The sequence below is a fragment of the Loxodonta africana genome, chromosome 23 (genome assembly GCF_030014295.1).
Source record: "Loxodonta africana isolate mLoxAfr1 chromosome 23, mLoxAfr1.hap2, whole genome shotgun sequence".
Classification (NCBI taxonomy): domain Eukaryota; kingdom Metazoa; phylum Chordata; class Mammalia; order Proboscidea; family Elephantidae; genus Loxodonta; species Loxodonta africana.
Genome location: NC_087364.1, coordinates 30,854,851 through 30,875,777, shown reverse-complemented (window position 1 = coordinate 30,875,777; position 20,927 = coordinate 30,854,851). Strand labels below are relative to the sequence as shown.

The 20,927-nt window shown below is 36.9% G+C and overlaps 1 protein-coding gene across 11 annotated transcripts in view; it reads right to left on the bottom strand.

Annotated features, from left to right (window-relative positions):
* Window positions 1-546: 546 nt before the first annotated feature.
* ZMYM5 (zinc finger MYM-type containing 5) overlaps window positions 547-20,927 on the bottom strand; it is a 58,104-nt gene continuing 37,723 nt past the window's right edge. For 4 of the 11 annotated variants that reach the window (XM_064275394.1, XM_064275392.1, XM_064275391.1 and 1 more), the window contains exons 4-8: window positions 10,527-10,812; window positions 9,805-9,967; window positions 8,630-8,842; window positions 7,535-8,008; window positions 576-2,000 (exon numbers count right to left, since the gene is read on the bottom strand). In XM_064275394.1, the coding sequence (XP_064131464.1) occupies window positions 1,242-2,000; window positions 7,535-8,008; window positions 8,630-8,842; window positions 9,805-9,967; window positions 10,527-10,812 (1,895 nt within the window). In that variant the 3' untranslated portion in view covers window positions 576-1,241. Of the gene's footprint in view, window positions 2,001-7,527; window positions 8,054-8,629; window positions 8,843-9,804; window positions 9,968-10,526; window positions 10,813-20,927 lie in introns of those variants that run through there. The other 7 variants (XM_064275395.1, XR_010319118.1, XM_064275389.1 and 4 more) reach the window with 7 other exon arrangements.

The window sequence follows — 20,927 nt, the reverse complement described above, 5'->3', positions numbered from 1 at the left end:
ATTTAGTTGTCAAATAAAACGGTAAAAAAAAAAAGAAAACAAAAAACCACAAAAGCCCAAAATGATTTTCTGGGTGCTCCAAAAAGTTTTATACAGTAGCAAAATAGCATCAGTGACAAAATTTCCAAGTATTCCTAGCGTCAGCCCCACCAAGAATAATGTATCTCGTTCTGCCCTTGTCACTGTTCATATGCTATTTTGTCTTATGGGGAAAGTCTTGAAAAAAGCCCTAGTATATTTAAGAATTTAATTTATGATAAAATTGGCATCCGAAATTAGAAAGGCAGAATTATTAAATGAGTAGTGATGTGGACACTACTGACCATCTAAAAAAATTTAGATCCTTAATTTTCATTAAAAAAATCCATTGCCGTTGAGTCGATTCCAACTCACAGCAGCCCTACAGGACAGAGTAGAACTGCCCCATATGGAAGGAAGAGCTAGTGGATTCAAACTGCTGACCTTTTGGTTAGCAGCTGAGCTCTTAACCACTCTGCAACCAGGGCTCCTAATTTTTTTTATCAGTGTTTCCCAAATTTCAAGCACGTAGTCTTCCTTCAAAGGAAAAAAAGCTCACAAGACATGAAGGTTAATATATTTTTATTTTAACATTTTTATATTTGTTAAAAATAAGTATATACTCTGTTTACAGTTCTCACACAACAAAAGCGAAAACATTTACAAATTAAATTAAAAACTTATAAAACCAATAAAATGCAAAGTAACCAACTTAAAGTAACAAATATTACATTTTTATGTTTTGCCCCAAAAAAAGAATGCTTTGCTAAAAAATAAAACAGAAATATTTGGTTTAAAAGCAAAAAGCTATACTTTTTAGATCCCATTATGTTCTTAAACTGTTTCTGAATTTTTAAAATTTTAATAACGAGAATGCTTCTTCATATCTTATGGTATTGGTAAATTTAAGCCTTTCCCCTTTCTGGAACAGAAAATTAACCAAACCTGCTAAATGTCAGTCCTCAAATGGTAATTTTAAAGAGATGTGAATTAGTAAAATAAAAAAAATTGACTTTACTGAAATCTGCATTAATGACTATTAAATCCAATTAATTTCAGAATTTGAAACATTCCTTACTATTTATTTGCTATCATACTTATTGCTAATGAACTGTGTAAGATATTCTGTATAAGAACTTCACTAATACATATGGTACTGACTGTTAAGATACAGGCATTTTTTGAGTAAATATACGACACTGTAATGTCAAAAACCAAATCAATTATGTGTACAACAGCAGCACATCACCATTTTTCTCATCTTTACACAATCTTTGTTGTACAGCTTCAACAGTTTTATTTTTCTTTAAATCAGATTTTAATTTTGAATACTTAACACTATTATTGATGTGCATTTCACTTTCTTCGTGTTTACTAAGAATATGTGATAAATGCTGCCAATCTTTGCACCCATTCTCATTTTTCAGTTGATTTTTTCCTTCCCCAAAGAGTCTGCAATATAGACAAAACACGGAATCTTTTGAGGTAGAATAAAGTAACCAGGATCTAGTGGTTTTTTCACCATTTGGAAGAATTCGTGTATAATATGTTTCTGAAAACTTCCTCCCTGTACTGTCTTTTGGAAAGTTAAAATTTCTTACTTGAGGTGGATCATTTTCAACAAGAGTATCCCATTGTTTAACATTCAAAATTCGAGGCCATGTACCTGGATCTGCAGAAAGTACAAGTGGTATAGCTGAGTCTTCTGATTTTTTCTCTTCCAGTTGCTCTTGAAATTCACCAGCTATGGTTGACATGGAAGAAGAAGGTAAATTTACATCCTTTTTGATCAGTGATGTACCTGTGCTACATTCTACTGAAACCTGTACCTCTGAAGTCTTTTTCTTTTTTTCTGGTATTTCATCTATTTTTTCTAAAAATGTATTTAATGATCCATATAATATTCTTTCATTTTCTTCTCTAACAGCATTTCTTTTCCTGTTTTCTGATGCTGGTAATTTTTTGGATTTTGTTTCCATCATCTGGGGGAAAAAACAGGATCAATTACTATTTTATTTTAGAATTGTTAACATTCAAATGCCTGATAACCAATGAAAAGATGTTCAACACTATCAGCCATCAAAGAAATGCAAATCAAAACCAAATGACACAGCACTTCACACTCACTAAGATGGTTATAACCCAAAAGATAAACAAGTGTTGGCAAAGATGTGGAGAAATTAGCAGGGCTTTGAACCATTTCAAACCGGTTCAGTCATGGCTGAGGAAGTGAAACTGGAATAGTTCCGAATTTTGAAAATTTTGGTGAGCTGGAACAGGAAAAATTACGGGTCCAAGCCCTGGAATGGGAGACTCAGAGGCGGCACAGTGAACCCCTTCAGGGGCCTGATGCGGAGACTGTATTATTGGCAGAGATGTGGACAGCAATACACATTGAAAACAGTGTGTTTGGTCGCCATCTTTGAGCAGGGCACTGCTGCTCAAAATCCATATGCTGCTCTTGTTTTCTAATATACTGTTTTCTAATAGGGAGATTAAATTTCTATGAGGACTTGGACCCATAATTTTTCCCATTCCAGTTATTGTTCCAGCTCACCAAAATTAAAAAAATTTGGGTCCGTTCCAGTTTCACTTCCTTGACCATGACTAAACCTGGAAGAATCTGTTTGAAGCCCTGAAAATTAGATCCTTCCTATAATGCTGGTGGTTTAAGTGTTCGGCTGCAAACCAAAAGGTCAGCAGTTCAAAGCCACCAGCCAGCCGCTCCTTGGAAACCCTATGGGGCAGTTCTACTCTGTTCTACAGGTTTGCTATGAGTTCGAATTGACTTGATGGCAATGGGTTTTCTTTTTTTTTTTCCATAACGCTGATGGGAATGTAAAATGGTGCAGGAACTGTGGACAACAGCTGTTCATCAAAAGTTAACCATATGACCCATAGTAATTCCACTCCCTAGGTGTATATATACTCATGAGAAACAAAAAATTTATATTTATACAAAAACATATCCAAGAATGTCTGGAGCTTGTTTTTAGACACGCTTTGAGGTATGTGTGGAACACTCAGATGGACATTATAGTTTTTGTCTGTAATCTCAGACATTGGTCTAAAACTGGAGAAATATGAGCTTCTCAGGAAAAATGGAAGCCTCAGTAAACAGTTTTAGAATAAACTCAATTCAGCATTTGACCATGTGTACTATTTTTTTTACTATTCTCTTATTTTCTCTTCACCTACAGAAAAGAGGCTAGCAGTAAGCTTTAACAGTTTTTCTACAAATACTAGTTGAATTAAATTACCACTAGCATTTATACTTAGAATCACAATGAGTAGATATTTTGTAGCTTTAAACCTTGGGGACCACTGCTTCCTCCTTTGAGATTTAGGTCTTGAAAGGTATCCACTCACAACAGAAAACAATTTCATGAAAATCAAAAATTTGATCTGGGCATAGTCTTCAATACAATATGCAGTTCTCCTGGATAGTTTAAGGCATGCTATTCATCACTCCAAAACATTAACATCCTCAATAACAAAAACACAATTCAATTAAAAAATGGGCAAATGATATGAATAGACACTTCACCAAAGAAGACGTTCAGGTGGCTGACAGACACATGAGGAAATGCTTGTTATCATTAGCCACTAGTGAAATGCAAATCAAAACTACACTGAGATATCATTTCATCCTGACATGACTGGCACTTACATATAAAAAAAAATGTTGGAAAGGTTGCTGGGAGACTGGAATTCTCATGCACTGCTGGTGGGAATGTAAAATAGTACAACCACTTTGGAAAATGATATGACACTCCCTTAAAAAACTAGAAGTAGAAATACCATACAATGCAGCAATGCCACTGGTAGGAATGTATCCTAGAGAAATCAGAGCCATCACACGAATAGACAAATGCACACCCATGTTCACTGCAGCATTGTTCACAACAGCAAAAAGTTGCAAACAGCCTAAGTGTCCACCAACAGATGAATGGATAAAACTATGAGATTATGCTGAGTGAAATAAGTCAGTCACAAAAGGACAAATATTGCATGAGACCACTATTATAAGAACTCAAGAAAAGGTTTACACACAAAAACTTTCTTTGATGGTTATGAGGGTGGGGAGGGAGAGGAAGTCACTACGTAGATCGGTAAGCATCAAGTTGGATGAAGGGAAATACAACACACAATATAGGGGAAGTCAGCACAAACTGACCAAAGCAAAAGACTAGAAGTTTCCTAGACACATCCAAACACCTTGAGGGATTGACTTGCTGGGTCTGAGGGCTGGGGATGATAGCCTCAGGGGGGATATCTAGGTCAATTGGCATAACACAGTTCATAAAGGAAATGTTCTACATTTCACTTTGCTGAGTAGCATCTGGGGTCTTAAAAGCTTGCGAACTGCCACCTAGGATACATCTACTGGTCCCATCCCATTAGGAGCAGAGGCACAAGGAAAATACTAGCCCAAGGGACTAAAGGACCACATGAACCAAAGCCTCCACCAGCCTCAGTCCAGAAGAACTAGACGGTGCCAGGCTACCACCACCGACCACTTTGACACAGATCACAAAAAGAGTCCTGGACAGGAGAAAAATGTAGAAGAGAATTCAAATTCACAAAAAAAGACCAGACTTATTGGTCTGACAGAGACTGGAGAAACCACTGAGACGATGGCCCCCTGACACTCTGCTAACTCAGAACTGAAGCCAATCCCGAAGCCCATTTTTCAGAAAAAGATTAGACAGTCCTATAAAACAAACAATAACACGTGAGGAACGTGCTTCTTAGTTCAACCAAATATACAAGATCAAATGGGCAACTCCTGTCCAAAAGGAAGATGAAAAGGCGGGAATGAACAGGAACTGGACAAATGAACACAGGAGAGCCAGGGTGGAAAGGGGGAGCATGTGGTGACAATGTGGGGATTGCAACCAATGTCACAAAACAATATGTATATAAGTTTTTGAGTGGGAAATTAACTTGAGCTATACACTTTCACTCACAGCACAATAAAATTAAAAAAAAAACAACAACAAAAAGATACTAACATGCTGGGAAAAAACCTTGCATATTTATAAAAATTATGTATTATATGGAAACATCGTTCCTGTATTTGCCAATTGTTTACGAGCTATTTCTGTATTACTGAAAAATAAAATAAATAAAAAATAGACTTTATTCCTGGAGATCACAGTGACAGGCAATACAGTTTTTCAAAAAATTCTGGGTATGTGGTTGCAGCCTATTCTGTGTACATGTCCCCATTTTTCCTTCCCATTCTTCTAGTAGTAACAACTTTTTATAATTTTTGTGCAGGCCTTATGCTTTTCAGAAAATAAGCATTGTATTTGTTGATGAGCTCATTGCCCTTAACTTAACAAAATTTCATAGTCTCAGGTGGTGCAGTGGTTAAGACCTTGGCTGCTAACGAAAAGGTTGGCAGTTCAAATCTACCAGCTACTCCTTGGAAACGTTATGGGGCGCTTCTACTCTGTCCTATAGGGTCGCTATGAGTCAGAATCGACTCAATGGCAATGGGCTTTTTACAGGAAGTAGACAAAGTTAAATCACTCCCCACAAAAAAGTTTTTGAAAAGATAACTTAAGCAAAACAATTAAATTCTTATCCAATGAAATAGGGGCTATGAATGTTCTTGCATTTATGTTTAGAATACATCTCGAATTAATTTTGTGTATGGAATGAATGCATCAAGACTCATTTATTTCTATACAAAAAAAAAAAAAAAATTGTTCCAGAACTATTTAGAAAGATCTTGCCTTCCCCACTGAATTACCCTGGATTACCCTGGTATCTTGTTCTAACATCAATTGATTGTATATGTTTGGTTTTATTTCTGGACTGACTATCCTATTCCACTGATCTATTTGTATATCCTTATATGCCATAACCATGACACTGTCTTGATTACTGTAGCTTTACATTAAATCTTGAAATTAAATAGCTAATAATCCTTTAACTCATACCTCATACCACACACAAAATTAATTCAAAATGGATCACATAAAAGCTAAAGCCAAAAAAGCCTCTAGAAGAAAATATAGACAAGTATCTGCATAACCTTGGTAGGCAAAGATCTTAGACAGGACACAAAAAGTTATTAATAAGAAAATAATAAATATGACTTTATAAAAATTAAAAATTTAGGTTTTTCAAATAACAACACTAAGAAGACAAATCACAGTTTGGGAGAAAAATCTTCCAAATACTTTTATTTTACAAAAGACATATACACAAAATATATAAAAAATTCCAACAACTAAAAAATAAAAAGACAACCCAATAAAAAAATGGGATGGAGACTTGACTAGATATGTCACAAAAGAAGATAAAGTGATGAGAAGGCACTAGTTATCGGGAAAATGCAAATTAAAACCACAATGAGATAATCATTTCGCATCTTTAGAATGGCCTAAATCACTAAGACTGACCCTACTAAATTTTGGTGAGTATGTGAGCAACTGAACTATCAAATATCAAAATATTGGTGGCAGTGCAAAATGGTACATTCTGGAGTTTGGCAGTTTCTTGTGAAGTTAAACATATATTTACCCTGTCACCCAGTAATTGCACTCCTAAGTGTTTACTGAAGAGAAATGAAAAAAAACCTTGGGTATAGTATAAGAATATTAACAGCAGCCTTATTCATATAGTAACAAACTGCAGCAGCCTAAATATCCATCTATAGATGGATAAGCAAACAGTGGTATATTCATACAATGGAATATCACTCCAATAAAAAGGAACAAACTATACAAAATGAATGAGTCTCAAAAACACATGTTAAGTAAGAGAAGCCAAATACGAGAGTATAAACTTCTTACAAATTAAAAAAAAAAACATGTAAGTTCCATTTGTAGGAAGTTCAGTAATATGCAAAACTAATCTATGGTGACAGAAATCAGAATGTGGTTTCCTGCAAAATTGTGGGGGAGGGTTGGGAACTGACAGGAAAGAACTTAATGGGGTACTGGAAATGTCCTACAACTTGTTATGGGTTATACACGGGTTTATGCAATTTTCATTAAGATTTGGGCATTTTATGTAAATTATACCTGAATAAATGCTGACATTAAAAAAATTCCTGCTTAAGAATCTTCTCCTACAACCCTGTCACTCTAACTACTTCTACCACAGCAAACACTAAGTCTAAACAAGATACTCAAACCCAAGATTCCTAAAAATCTGATTCCATCTGATTCTCAAAAGAATTCGAAAGAAAAATCACTCTAAGTTCTGTAAACAGTAAACGTTTTAAACAAGCTTAACTGCAACAATCAATATACAGTCATGCGTCGCTTAACGTCCATAATACATTCTGTGCAATAGGACGTTAAGTGATTCGGACGTTGTGCAAACACCATATGATATACTTAGCAAATTTATACTGTAGTGTACCTGTATTGGCTAGATAGCCAAGATACTGTACTATATTTCAGCAAATGTATCTGTATATATGAGTTAAGAAGGTTAATACTGTATACATAATACATTATAAATATACACTACTATATACAGACTCACCACTCACTTTCACATTATGCAGCGAAAAACGTTGTTTGAAGCGCATGAACCACCCAGAGCTAGCACTAAACTCGATATTGTAGTCTGGTCCTGCTTTTTCTTTAAGCATCTCGAACAAGCTTCGTGCCTTAGCAGTGATCGTCGATGTGCTCAGTGGGATTCGCTTTTGCGTTTGGTCCTCAATCCATGTCATTAACAATCTCTCCATATCTGATATAGGTCCCTCTCGCATTTTCGTTAGCCTGGTGGCTTTCAGTGGGGCAGATCCTTTAACAGCTTGGAGAATTTTTTCTTTGTTTTTGAGGATCGTCGTGATTGTCGAGTGCGACATGCCTAAATCGCGAGCAATAGCATTCACTGATTTTCCACCTTCGTGTTGTTTAATGACCTTTTGTTTCACTTCCAAATCGATACTTTTCCTTTGCCTCTTGCTGCTGCTATCACTAGCACTGGTTTTGCTGCGTTTGGGAGCCATGATGCACTTCACGGTAACATTTTCAAAAGAAAATTAAACAGAGAGATAACGCTACAACACTTAAGAGACGCGCGATACACAAGATTGGATGCTGCTGCCTACAAGTCAAAGCATATACTGTTATATGGTAAACTTTTTATTTGTAAATAGGGAAATTCACATTAAAATAATGATGGAAAGTATAGTACATACATAAGCCAGGAATACAGGCATTTATTATGACGATCCAGACACATATATATGACAGGTTATATATGTACTGTACCATCATATACCTGGCAGCGCAGTCACTTTGTACACAAGAGGCATGGGATGCACGTGTTGCGTGCAGGAAGCTGTTGCATTCCTACGTCCGGTTGCATCCGCTACGTCCCGTTCTCCAATCAGGATTTCTGAACTCTATTTTAACCTTATGGGACCACGGACATATACGCGGTTGGACGTTGCCCAAACTGACATTATACGGCGCATGACTGTATTTCAATGCTCACTTAAGATGGGACAGCTTAATGATACAGTAACAAAAACAAAACTAAATTAAGATTTTGAGATAAACCTGGTTACTGTAAGCCAACAAGATGAAGCTATTGTACATTTTATCATTTAAAGCTCATTATAAATAATTACCTGTTTATATTCACTAACACAACTTTGGCAGCAAAATCTTTTCTGCTGACCTTCAATCATCAGGACATTGTTTCCAACATTTTTACTGGCCATGTACTCGCCACACTGTTCACAACAATTCATTATTAGACCATTGGCCAATCTGTACTTATTAAAGCATTGGTTACTGCAGAGTTTATGAGTTACATTATTAATACCGACTTCATGGCGAATCTAAAAGAAAGAACAGAGAACTTGCTAAATAAAATACAGGAACCATACCAGTATGATAGGTAATTAAAACAAGTTTCTTCAAAATAAACAAAGAACCCCTAATAATTTCTTGGAAGAAGAAATATCCACGGGAAAAGAGATTTTAGAAAGCACATTTTGTTACTCTTTCAACAAAAGAGGAAATATAAGATTCATAGAAGCAGCAATAAAATCCACAAATAACTTCCCTAGAGACATATAAGAATGACAGAAAATGATCTGGTTTAGATGATTCTGTCATGGCCTACTTAAAAGAAAGGCTAGGAATTCTTAGCATTAAGAGTATTATAAATAAAATTTACTACCCTCAAAAGTTTGTCCCAGGCCCTAGAGGGGCTACGAGAATCTATACTACCCAATTCAGGATGTTGACTGTGTACACATGAGTAAGGTGGACCTTACGTTGCACAGTTCCATGGTACCTAGGATAAAACTGTGGCCTTGATCTGCATGGTTCTGTGGTAGCAAAGATCAAATTCAGTTATAAAGACTTGGTAAACAGAGTGTGCATGTTTCTTCTTTCAGCAACTGTGTATAGACTGCAATACCACCTAAGTATTGTGCAATTATCAACATATATTCCACTTCACTTGTTCCACATGTTCTCAAGCCAGGATTTGTTCCTTCCTTCGTGTAGTGAAAACTACATTTTTATTTAGTGCTATTAATAAGAATAAAATTCACCATAAAACTGCTGTCTTGTTATATGAGTACATCTGATACCACAGAAACAAATTATGCTTTCCATACCATGCAAATAAGATACTTGTTTAAGATAGTTTTAACATATCCTTCCCTTAAACATCACTGTAGAAACATCCTATTCTGAACACGTGCGTGTGGATCGCACTGCATATTATGGTATTTGAAGTTAAAATTATTCCTGTTAGCCTAAATAATAAATAAGGTATAAAAGTGCAGACCTCTGTTAGTTTATTACAGATTGTACATCTTGATTTATTCAGAACTCTTTTCCTAAGATTTTGTTTGTCTTCATAGGGAAAAAAAGATGTACTATAAAATTCTTGGGAGGATTTGTTCGAATCTACTTGAGCAATAACAGTAGCCGTCTCTGTAGGTGCATCTCTGAAATATAAGGGATATAAACATAATTTAAAAACATTCCATGTTAACAGAAGTCAAATAAATGAACAATAACTGGTATTTTTCATTTTATCATGATTTAATCCTAGAAATCAACTATATTTTTAGATCTTATGAAATTGACTTTTTGGCTTCACTGCCAAGAGCTCCTAAATAATATGGAAACAAAGGACTGAGAGGTAAAAAAATCATTTGTAGCACAAGAACCTTGTCACATCCCAAGTCTTAAATTTTTACAAACATGTAAAAATGTTGGTAGCAGCTTGGCAGAATTGAGGTAGAAACTGGAGCTAAGGTCAAAAGGCAAAAAGCAGTGCTAGTGAGAGGCTTAATTTACTTCCATTCTCACTCTATTTTCCCACCAAGAGAAAGAACAGCACCAATGAATCCACACCTCTGACATACTCTGTGATAACCCAAGCTCAATAAACTTGAAGGCAGCCCTGAAACAATTCTATCCAACTCTCCAAGTACATTCAGAACATTATTTTATGCCACGAATATTCAACTATATGGAGCCATGCTGAAAGATATATCTTACGTTTTACACATTGCACTGTGTTTCTTTGGAGCACGTTTATGAGAGAAGGAAGAAAGGCAGGTGGTAGAACAAAAGAGGTGAGCTGATCCTTTTCGTTGATAAGCTGTCTGTCCCTTCTGTAAAGGTTTTTTGCAGTTTGCACAAGTGATTTTAGCTGGTTTAGTAAGTTGCTGTTGGGGAGAAGGCTGGAAAATCTGCTTAGAAAGTAAGGCCACTGGTGATAAAGAATCCACCTCTGGTTGTTTCTGATTACGGGGAAATGATGCTGACTGGGAGATCCATGAATCTTAAAAGTAAAACACAAACAGTCATGGAACGAACGCAAATTCACATTAGAAAAATACTTTGAACTTCTGTTTTGCACGTTTGCACTTGTTTAAGAGATTAGTAAGGCAGCAGTATAAGAAAAGTGTTTAAGGATAGGCAGTCTTGTTGACAATCCCTGGTGAACTATCTTATTCGTTTTGAAGTCCAAGCAATTGGCACTCCTCTGTGCCAACAATGTAAATAGTGGTCCCTGAAGTTGTGCAACGCAGTAGCCACCAACACTTACGTCAGACCAGGTTCAAATTCTATCTTCTGAGTTTACTAGACTGTGCAAGTATATTAAACTCTGCGTCTTGGTTTTCTTAACTACAAATTGGGGAATGATATTTAACTCATCAGTGTTACGAGGAATGAATGAGATAATGCATTATGGCTGGTACATCAAAAAGTACTGGTCACTTGTTCCTTGCTAAGAGGAAAGTATTAATATATTTATAAAATAAAGCAAGGAATAGCCAAATACATAGATACCTATAGCAAAAGCTTGGCTATCCATAACCCCTGAAGAATGTGATATTCTGGTAGTTCATATATGATACCCATTTTCATATTAGCATTCCCCCCAGCATTTTATTATGAAAAATTTCAAGAGAAGCTGAATTTTTCAGTGACCACTCATATATACACCCAGTTGATTCAATAATATTTTACTACTTTTGCTTTACCACATACCTCTTAATCTTTTTGGGACATCCATTACATTTCCTTTTACCAAGTGTTGTAAGGTTCTTACATCTCTCTAAATAAACATCATCATTTTTTATGTATTTCAAGGTAAATTACAGACATTAGTACACTCTGCCCCCTAACACTTCATTATGCATACAATTTAAAGATAACATCATTTTTTTTGGTGTGGTACTTAAGTAACAAAAACTTGCCATTCCAATAATTACATGTACAGTTCAGTGACATTAAATATGATCTTATGGTTCAACCACACCATTAACCATTCAACATCATTTTAAGGCATATCTCTCTACAACTATCTCCCAACCTTCTAAAATATTATTTCACAGGCATTACTGCATATGGTGGGTTACTCAGGAAAAGTTTAACTTGCTAACTTTACATAGGAACTGCTCCATCACCTATTATTTTTAGTCTCAAAATGATACAGTATCAGGCTTTGATCAAACAGGCATGAGGATGCATTGATAATTACTGGTGATTGGAATGCAAAAGTTGGAAATAAAGGATTGGTAGTTGGAAAATATGGCCTTGGTGATACAAACAATGCTGGAGATCGCATGACTGAATTTTTTAAGAATGACCACTTCTTCATTGCAAATACCTTTTTCACCAATATAAATGATGACTATACACATGGACCTTGCCAGATGTAATACACAGGAATCAAAATGACTACATCTGTGGAAAGAGACAATGGAAAACCTATCATCAGTCAGAATGAGGTTAAGGGCCAACTGCAGAACAGACCATCAATGGCTCACATGCAAGTTCAAGGTGAAACTGAAGAAAATTAGAACAAGTCCACAAGAGCCAAAGTATGACCTTGGGTATATCACACTTGAATTCAGAGACCAACTCAAGAACTGATTTGACTCGCTGAACACTAATGACTGAAGACCAGATAAGTTGTGGAATAACATCAAGGACATCATACATGAAGAAAGCAAGAGATTGTTAAAAAAACAGGAATGAAAGAAAAGGCCAAAATGGACGTCAGAAGAGACTCTGAAACTTACTCTTGAACATCAAGCAGCTAAAGCAAAAGGAAGAAACGATAAAGTAAAAGAACCAAACAGAAGATTTCAAAGGGTGGTTTGAGAAGACAAAGTATTGTAACGACATGTGCAAAGAGCTGGAGATAGAAAACCAAAAGGAAAGAACATGGGCAGCATTTCTCAAGCTGAAAGAGCTGAAGAAAAAATTCAAACCTTGAGTTGCAATAGTGAAGGATTCTATGGGGAAAATATTAAACCACACAGGAAGCATCAAAAGGAGATGGAAGGAATACAGAGCCATTACACCAAAAAGTACTGGTTGACGTTCAACCATTTCAAGAGGTAGCATATGATTAGGAACCAATGGTACTGAAGGAAGAGGTCCAAGCTGCAATGATGGCACTGATGAAAAATAAGTCTCCAGGAATTGATGGAGTATCAATTGAGATATTTCAACAAATGGATGCAGCGCTGGAAGTGCTTACTTGTCTATGCCAAGAAATTTGGAAATCAGCTACCTGGCCAACTAACTGGAAGAGATCCATTATTTATGCCTATTCCCAAAAAAAGTGATCCAACAGAATGTGGAAATTATCGAAAAATGTCATTAATATCACATGCTAATAAAATTTTGCTGAAGATCATTCAAAAGCAGCTGCAGCAGTATATCGACAGGGAACTGCCAGAAATTCAGGCCGGGTTCATAAGGGGATATGGAACCAGAGATACCGTTGCTGATGTCAGGTGGGTCTTGGCTGAAGGCAGAGAATACCAGAAAGATGTTTACCTGTGTTTTATTGACTATGCAAAGGCATTCGACTATGTGGATCATAACAAATTATGGATAACACTGTGAAGAATGGGAATTCCAGACCATTTATTTGTGCTCATGAGGAACCTGTACATAGATCAAGAGTTACCTGTTGGGACAGAACAAGGGGATACTGCAAGGTTTAAAAGTCAGGAAAGGTGTGCGTCAGGGTTGTATCCTTTCACCATACCTATTCAAACTGTATGCTGAGCAAATAATCTGAGAAACTGGACTATATGAAGAACGGGGCATCAGAATTGGTGGAAGACTCATTAACAACCTTCGTTATGCAGATGACACAACCTTGCTTGGTGAAACTTAACGGGACTTGAAGCACTTACTGATGAAGATCCAAGACCATAGCTTTAGAAAACAGAAATTCTCACAGCTGGACCAATAAGCATCATGATAAATGGAGAAAAGATTGAAGTTGTCAAGGATTTCATTTTACTTGGATCCACAATCAACACCCGTGGATGCAGCAGTCAAGAGATCAAAAGATGCATTGCAGTGGGTAAATGTGCTGCAAAGGACCTCTGTGAAGTGTTGAAAAGCAAAGATGTCATCTTGAAGACTAAGGTGCGCCTGATCCAAGCCATGGTATCTTCAATCGCATCATACGCATGGGAAAGCTCAACAACAAATACAGAAAAAGAATTGATGCTTCTGAATTGTGATGTTGGCGAAGAATACTGAATATAACATGGACTGCCAAAAGAACGAACAAATTTGTCTTGGAAGAAGCAAAAATAGAATGTTCCTTAGAAGGATGGTGAGACTACATCTTACATACTGTGGGCACGTTGTCAGGAGAGATCAGTCCCTGGAGAAGGACATCACACTTGGTAAAGTACAGGGTCAGCGAAAGAGAGGAAGACCCTCAACGAGATGGATTGACATAGTGGCTGCAACAATGGGCTCAAGCATAACAATGGTTGTGGGCATGGCACAGGACATGGCACTATTTCCTTCTGTTGTACACAGGGTCTCTATGAGTCAGAACCAACTCAATGGCACCTAACAACAGCATAAGGCTTAGACAACATTGCCTCTCAAGCTTTATCATGCATATGAGAACATCTGGAAATCTTGTTCAAATGGAGATTCCAAATCGGCAGGTCTAGAGAGGCCTGAGATTGTGCTTGTCTAACTAGCTCTTGGGTGATGCTGAGGTTTCAGAAATAAGACCTTAGGATACAGAATTATTCTGGACCCATCTACTTTTCACTACTTCATAGCCTCTCACAATACTACTAACACTACAACCCTATTTTCATTTGTGTATCTCCAGTCACTGCTCCTAATTTTTGTCTATTGTCAGTTTTTTTTTTTTTTTTTTTAACCTTAGAGGAAAAATGAAACAGAACAAGCAACAAAAGGGATCCTTTCATTCCCCATAACATGTTGGTGAACCTGGAAAGGAAGTTTCTTTATTGTTAAATTTTCCTGGTTCTGAACCATTCCATTAGCTTAATGGTTTCTAAAGGCTAATTACTGAATAATTCAGGCTTTATATGTCCTCCCCCCAAAATCCCAAGGAAAACATTAATTACATATTCATCCATTCTGGGATCAGAATTTCTCTACATATCATCTGGATAACAAACAGATGTAAGAAATGGGGGAAATAAAAAATAGCAAACCATTACAAAATTATTACCATTAATATGGGAAAAAATCAAAACCTTATATAGAAATACACTGGGCTGTGTACTTACCCAAGGCATACCAATACATAAATGTGCAAAGTAAGATGTCAACTATACTGCTTAAGACAAATCTACTAATTTGATTCTGAATGTTCTTCAATTTAGCTGTGGTTCATACATAGATAAGGCTGTTTCCTTTGTCTATATTGCAACTATTAAATTACAAATTTTCTTATTTTACCAAATTTTAATATAATGTCTTCAGGTTAAACTTCAAGATGTCTTAACTGAATTCTTCCATGTCCCATCTCCAGAATAAATTTTAGGGCCAGAAGGGACAGATGATTTAGTCTACATCCATCAGGAAAATTAAGACCTAGAAGTTAGGTGATTTGCCCAGAAGTCCATTAAGTGTGACAGCCATTATTTAGCTTTCAGGTGTTCTTTATTTCTCCTATATCTACAACCTTCCATTTGAAATATTCTGCCTAACTAGTGTTAGTCTGCTGGAAAAGTTTTCCCAGTCTCAGTGTTTTGTTTTGAATTAAAGTTTATAAATCTTAAGTGCAGAACTCAATGAATTTAATCACATTGACAACCACCCAGTAAACATACAGAACATTTCTAATATCCTAAAAGCCTTCCTTATGTCTCTTCCGCGTCAATAACCCCTCTCCTATCCCCAAAACAATACCTTACTCTGATTTCAATCACCAAAGACTACTTTCATTTTGAACTTCACATACATGAAATCGATAGAATGTTCTTTTGTGTCTAGTTCCTTTAATGAAACATCTTGTCTGTGAGGTTCATCCCTGTTGGATGTAGCAGTTCATTCTTCCTCACTGTGTGGCTATTATTATTTACCCATTCTACTGCTGATTGGTATTTAGATTATTTGCAATTTTTGACTTACATGAATAAAGTTTAATGATTTTTGCATACATACTTTAATGGTTTCTTACGTATTTACCTGCTTGAGATTTGTACAAGTTCTTCAATTTGTAGGTTAAGGTTTTTCATTCATTTTAGAAAATTGTCAGTTGTACCTTTTTTGCCCCATATGATGTTCTGCTCTTTTTGAGATACAAAGTGCATGACCTTTTCCCCAAATCTCATAGGTCTCTTACATTCTTCTGTTTTCCCTATCATCTTGCTATGATTCAACCTTGATAAAATTTTCTGACATATATTATTAGTTCACACAAATCCTCTTTAGCCGTGCCCAATCTACAGTTAAATTGTAGTTTCTAAAAATCTGTGTCTGAAAAACCTATCATCTGGATCCTTTATTGGCTTATTTCTATTTTTTTCCTCTTGATTTTGTCACATGGCCTTGCCTCTTCATGTCCCTGGCCACTATTTTTTTAAAGTATTTTATTGTTTTAGGTAAGTTTATACAGCAAACTAGGTTCTCCCCTTAACAATTTTTATATAAATTGTTCCATGTCATTGGTTACCATTTTTGCAATGTGTCAGCACTCTCATTATTTCCATTGTTTGTTCTGTTTCCATTGATCAAGCTTCCGTTCCCCTCCTTGCCTTCTCTTTGCTTTTGGTTAAATGTTGACCCTTTGCTCTTATATAGGTAATTGTTTAAGGGAGCACATTACTCACGGGTTATATGTTTATTTTATAAGCCAGTCTATTATCTAGCTGAAAGGTGACTTGGTGGAATAGCTTCAATCCCAAGTTGAAAGGGTATCTTAAAGCAATAGTATCGGGGGTTCCTCTAGTCTCTATTCGTCCAGTAGGTTTGGCCTTTTTTAGAAATTTGAGTTTTGTTCTACATTTTTCTCTCATTTTATCCAAGGCCTTCTATTGTGTCCTTGGTCAGAATGGTCAGTAGTGGTAGCCAGTGCCATCTAGTTCTTCTGATTTCAGGTTAAAACAGGCTGTGGTTCATGTGGGCTATATTAGCTGCGTGGCCTAGTTTCTTCTTTTGAGCCTTTGATTTCTTTTTTTGCTCCATCCCTGGCTACTTTTTACTAAGTTATTTTATATGAAAAACTTCAAAGAAGTCTGAGGCTCTGAATGATGTTTCCAGCCCATTCCAAAGGTTGGAAGGTTTTTGTTTTATTTTTTCACAAAGTCCTTCTTTGTGGATCCCTGTCTGTTGAAAGTTCTGCTCAGTTTCTAAGCCTCTATGAGCAGCCTTTTCTGGAAGTGTAAGGATTATCAAAGGGGAAGAACAGCCACAAATACCAGGATTAATCTTTGGAGCGTCTTCTCTCAGATCTCAGAACTATAATTTTTTCAGTGTATTTGTATTTGACGCCTTTTGACATATGCATTTTTTTCTTCTAATTATTTAAAAAAAAAACCATCGAGTTCCCTTTCTCCACTAGGTAATGGGATTACCTTGTCTGCTCTCATCAGAAGCTGAACTCCCTAGAACTAGTATATGACCAGAAGTGTTTATAATGCAATATAAATACAACACAGATGGAAGAGCAATTTCTAAGTTTAGGTATTTTCACTGATGAGTTTTTTTTACTGTTTATGTAAGGATATGTGAAGAGTGAAGCATTTTCACTGAAAAATAGGTAGGTAACTGCCGTTGAGAAGACTCAAGACTCATGGCGACCTTATATATAACAGAATAAAAGGTTGCCCTGTCCTCTGTCATCCTCTCGATCCCCAGCATGTTCAAGTCAATCATTGTGGATATTGTGCTAATGCATCTCACTGAGGGTTTCTCACCCTTTCTGGCCCTGTACTTCACCAAACATGATGTCTTACTCCAGTGACTGATCCCTCCTGATGATGTGTCCAAGGCAAGCAAGTTGGACAATGTTCTGTTGTGATCCATAACCCATCCTCCTGTCCCAGCCAAGATTCTTTTCACTTTAACATTATTTTTTGCATTGTAGTAAAAGTATGTATCACATTTGCAATTTTAACATTTTTTACTTCTATCATTCAGTGACACTGGTTACATTTATCATCGTGTGCAACCATCACGTTTTCCCAATTATTCCACCACTATTAACAGAAATTCAGTACCCCCTAAGTAATAGCTTCCCCTTTCCCCCAACCTCCTACCCCTGATAAGCACTAGTAAGCTTTGATTCCTATATATCTGCTTATTTCATAAAAGTGAAATCATACAATATTTGTCCTTTTCAAGTTATTTCACTCAGCATTAAGTTTTCAAGAATTAGAACTTCATTTCTCTTTACATTGCAGAATATTCTGTTGTATCTATATACCACATTTTGTTTATCCATTCATCTGCTGATGGGCATTTAGGTTGTTTCCACCTTTTGGCTACTGTGAATAGTGCTGCAACGAACATTGGTGTTCAGATTTCTGTTTGCATTCCCATTGGAAACCAAAAAGGTTGGCAATTCGAATCCAACAGATGCTTCTTGGAAACCCTATGAGGCAGTTCTACTCTGTCCTATAGGGCCACTACAGGTTGGAATCGTGTTTTTGATTTCTTCTTTGGGTATACACCCAGGATTGGGATTGCTGTGTCATATGATAGTTCTATGTTGAACTTTTTGAGGAACCGCCAAGCTTTTCCACAGCAACCATTACATTTTGCATTTCCACTAGCAATGAGTAAGAGTTCCAATTTCTCCACACCTTCAACACTTGTTATTTTTCCTTTTTTTAAAAAAAATCTTAGCTTTTCTAGTGGGGTGAGATGGTATCACATTGAGGTTCTGATTGCATTTTCTGAATGACTAATGGTGGTGAACATCTTTTCACGTGCTTGTTGGTCATTCGCATATTCTGTTTGGTGAAATGTCTATTCAAGCTTTTTCACCATTTTTGGATTAGGCTACTTGCCTTTTTTTAAAAATAATTTTTGTTGTGCTTTAAGTGAAAGTTTACAAATCAAGTCGGTCTCTCACACAAAAACCCATATACATCTTGCTATACACTCCCAATTACTCTCTTCCTAATCAGACAGCCCGCTCTCGCTCCACTTTCTTTTTGTGTCCATTTCATCAGCTTCTAAACCCCTCCGCCCTCTCGTCGCCCCTCTAGGCAGGAGATGCCAACATACTCTCAAGTGTCTACCTGATCCAAGAAGCTCCCTCTTCACCAGCAGCCCTATCCAACCCACTGTCCAGTCCAATCTATGTCTGAAGAGATGGCTTCGGGAATGGTTCCTGTCCTGGGCCAACAGAAGGTCTGGGGGCCATGACCACTGGGGTCCATCTAGTCTCAGTCAGACCATTAAGTCTGGTCTTATGAGAATTTGGGGTCTGCATCCCACTGCTCTCCTGCTCCCTCAGGGGTTCTCTGTTGTGTTCCCTGTCAGGGCAGTCATCGGTTGTAGCTGTGCACCATCTAGTTCTTCTGATCTCAGGATGATGTTGTCGCTGGTTCATGTGGCCCTTTCTGTCTCTTTGGCTCGTAATCGCCTTGTGTCTTTGGTGTTCTTCATTCTCCTTTGTTCCAGGTGGGTTGAGACCAATTGATGCATCTCAAATGGCTGCTTGCTAGCGTTTGAGACCCCAGACACCACTCTTCAAAGTGGGATGCAGAATGTTTTCTTCATAGATTTTATTATGCCGATTGACTTAGATGTTCTCTGAAACCATGGTCTCCAGCCCCCAGCCCCTGCTACGCTGGCCTTTGAAGCATTCAGTTTATCCAGGAAACTTCTTTGCTTTTGGTTTAGTCCAATTGTGCTGACCTCCCCTGTACTGTGTGTTGTCTTTCCCTTCACCTAAAGTAGTTCTTATCTACTATCTAATTAGTGAATACGGCTCTCACACTCTCCCTCCCAACCCCCTCTCATAACCACAAAAGAATGTTTTCTTCTCAGTTGAAACTATTTCTCAAGTTCTTATAATAGTGGTCTTATACAATATTTGTCCTTTTGCAACTGACTAATTTCACTCAGAATAATGCCTTCCAGGTTCCTCCATGTTATGAAATGTTTCATAGGTTCCTCACTGTTCTTTATCAATGCGTAGTATTCCATTGTGTGAATATACCATAATTTATTTATCCATTCAACCACTGATGGGCACCTTGGTTGCTTCCATCTTTTTGGTATTGTAAACAGTGCTGCAATAAACATGGGCGTGCATATATCTCTTCGTGTAAAGGATCTTATTTCTCTAGGATATATTCCAAGGAGTGGGATTGCTGGATCGTATGGTAGTTCTATTTCTAGCTTTTTAAGGAACTGCCAAATAGATCCCACCAGCAGTGTATCAGTGTTCCAACCTCTCCACAGCCTCTCAAACATTTATTATTTTGTGACTTTTGGATTAATACCAGCCTTGTTGGAGTGAGATGAAATCTCATTGTAGTTTTGATCTGCATTTCTCTAATGGCTAATGATCGTGAACGTTTCCTCATATGTTAGCTACCTGAAAGTCTTCTTTAGTGAAGTGTCTACTCATATCTTTTGCCTATGTTTTAATTGCGTTATTTGTCTTTTTGCAGTATCATGTAGATTTTAGGGATCAGGTGCTGATCAGAAATGTCATAGCTGAAAACTTTTCCTAGTCTGTCCCCAAAACCCAGTGCCGTTGAGTCAATTCTGACTCATAGCGACAGTATAGGACAGAGTAGAACTGCCCCATAGAGTTTCCAAGGAGCGCCTGGCGGATTCGAACTGCCAACCCTTTGGGCTTAGTCTTTTTACTCTTTTGGTGAAGTCTTTGGATGAGCAGAGGTGTTTGATTTTTAGGAGCTCCCAGTTATCTAGTTTTTCTTCTACATTCTTTATAATGTTTTGTAAACTGTTTACGCCATGTATTAGGGCTCCTAACACTGTCCCTATTTTTTCTTCCATGATCTTTATCGTTTTAGATTTTATATTTAGGTCTTTGATCCATTTTGAGTTAGTTTTTGCACATGGAGTGAGGTATGGGCCTTGTTTCATTTTTTTTCAGATGGATATCCAGTAATGCCAGCACCATTTGTTAAAAAGACTGTCTTTTCCCAATTTAAC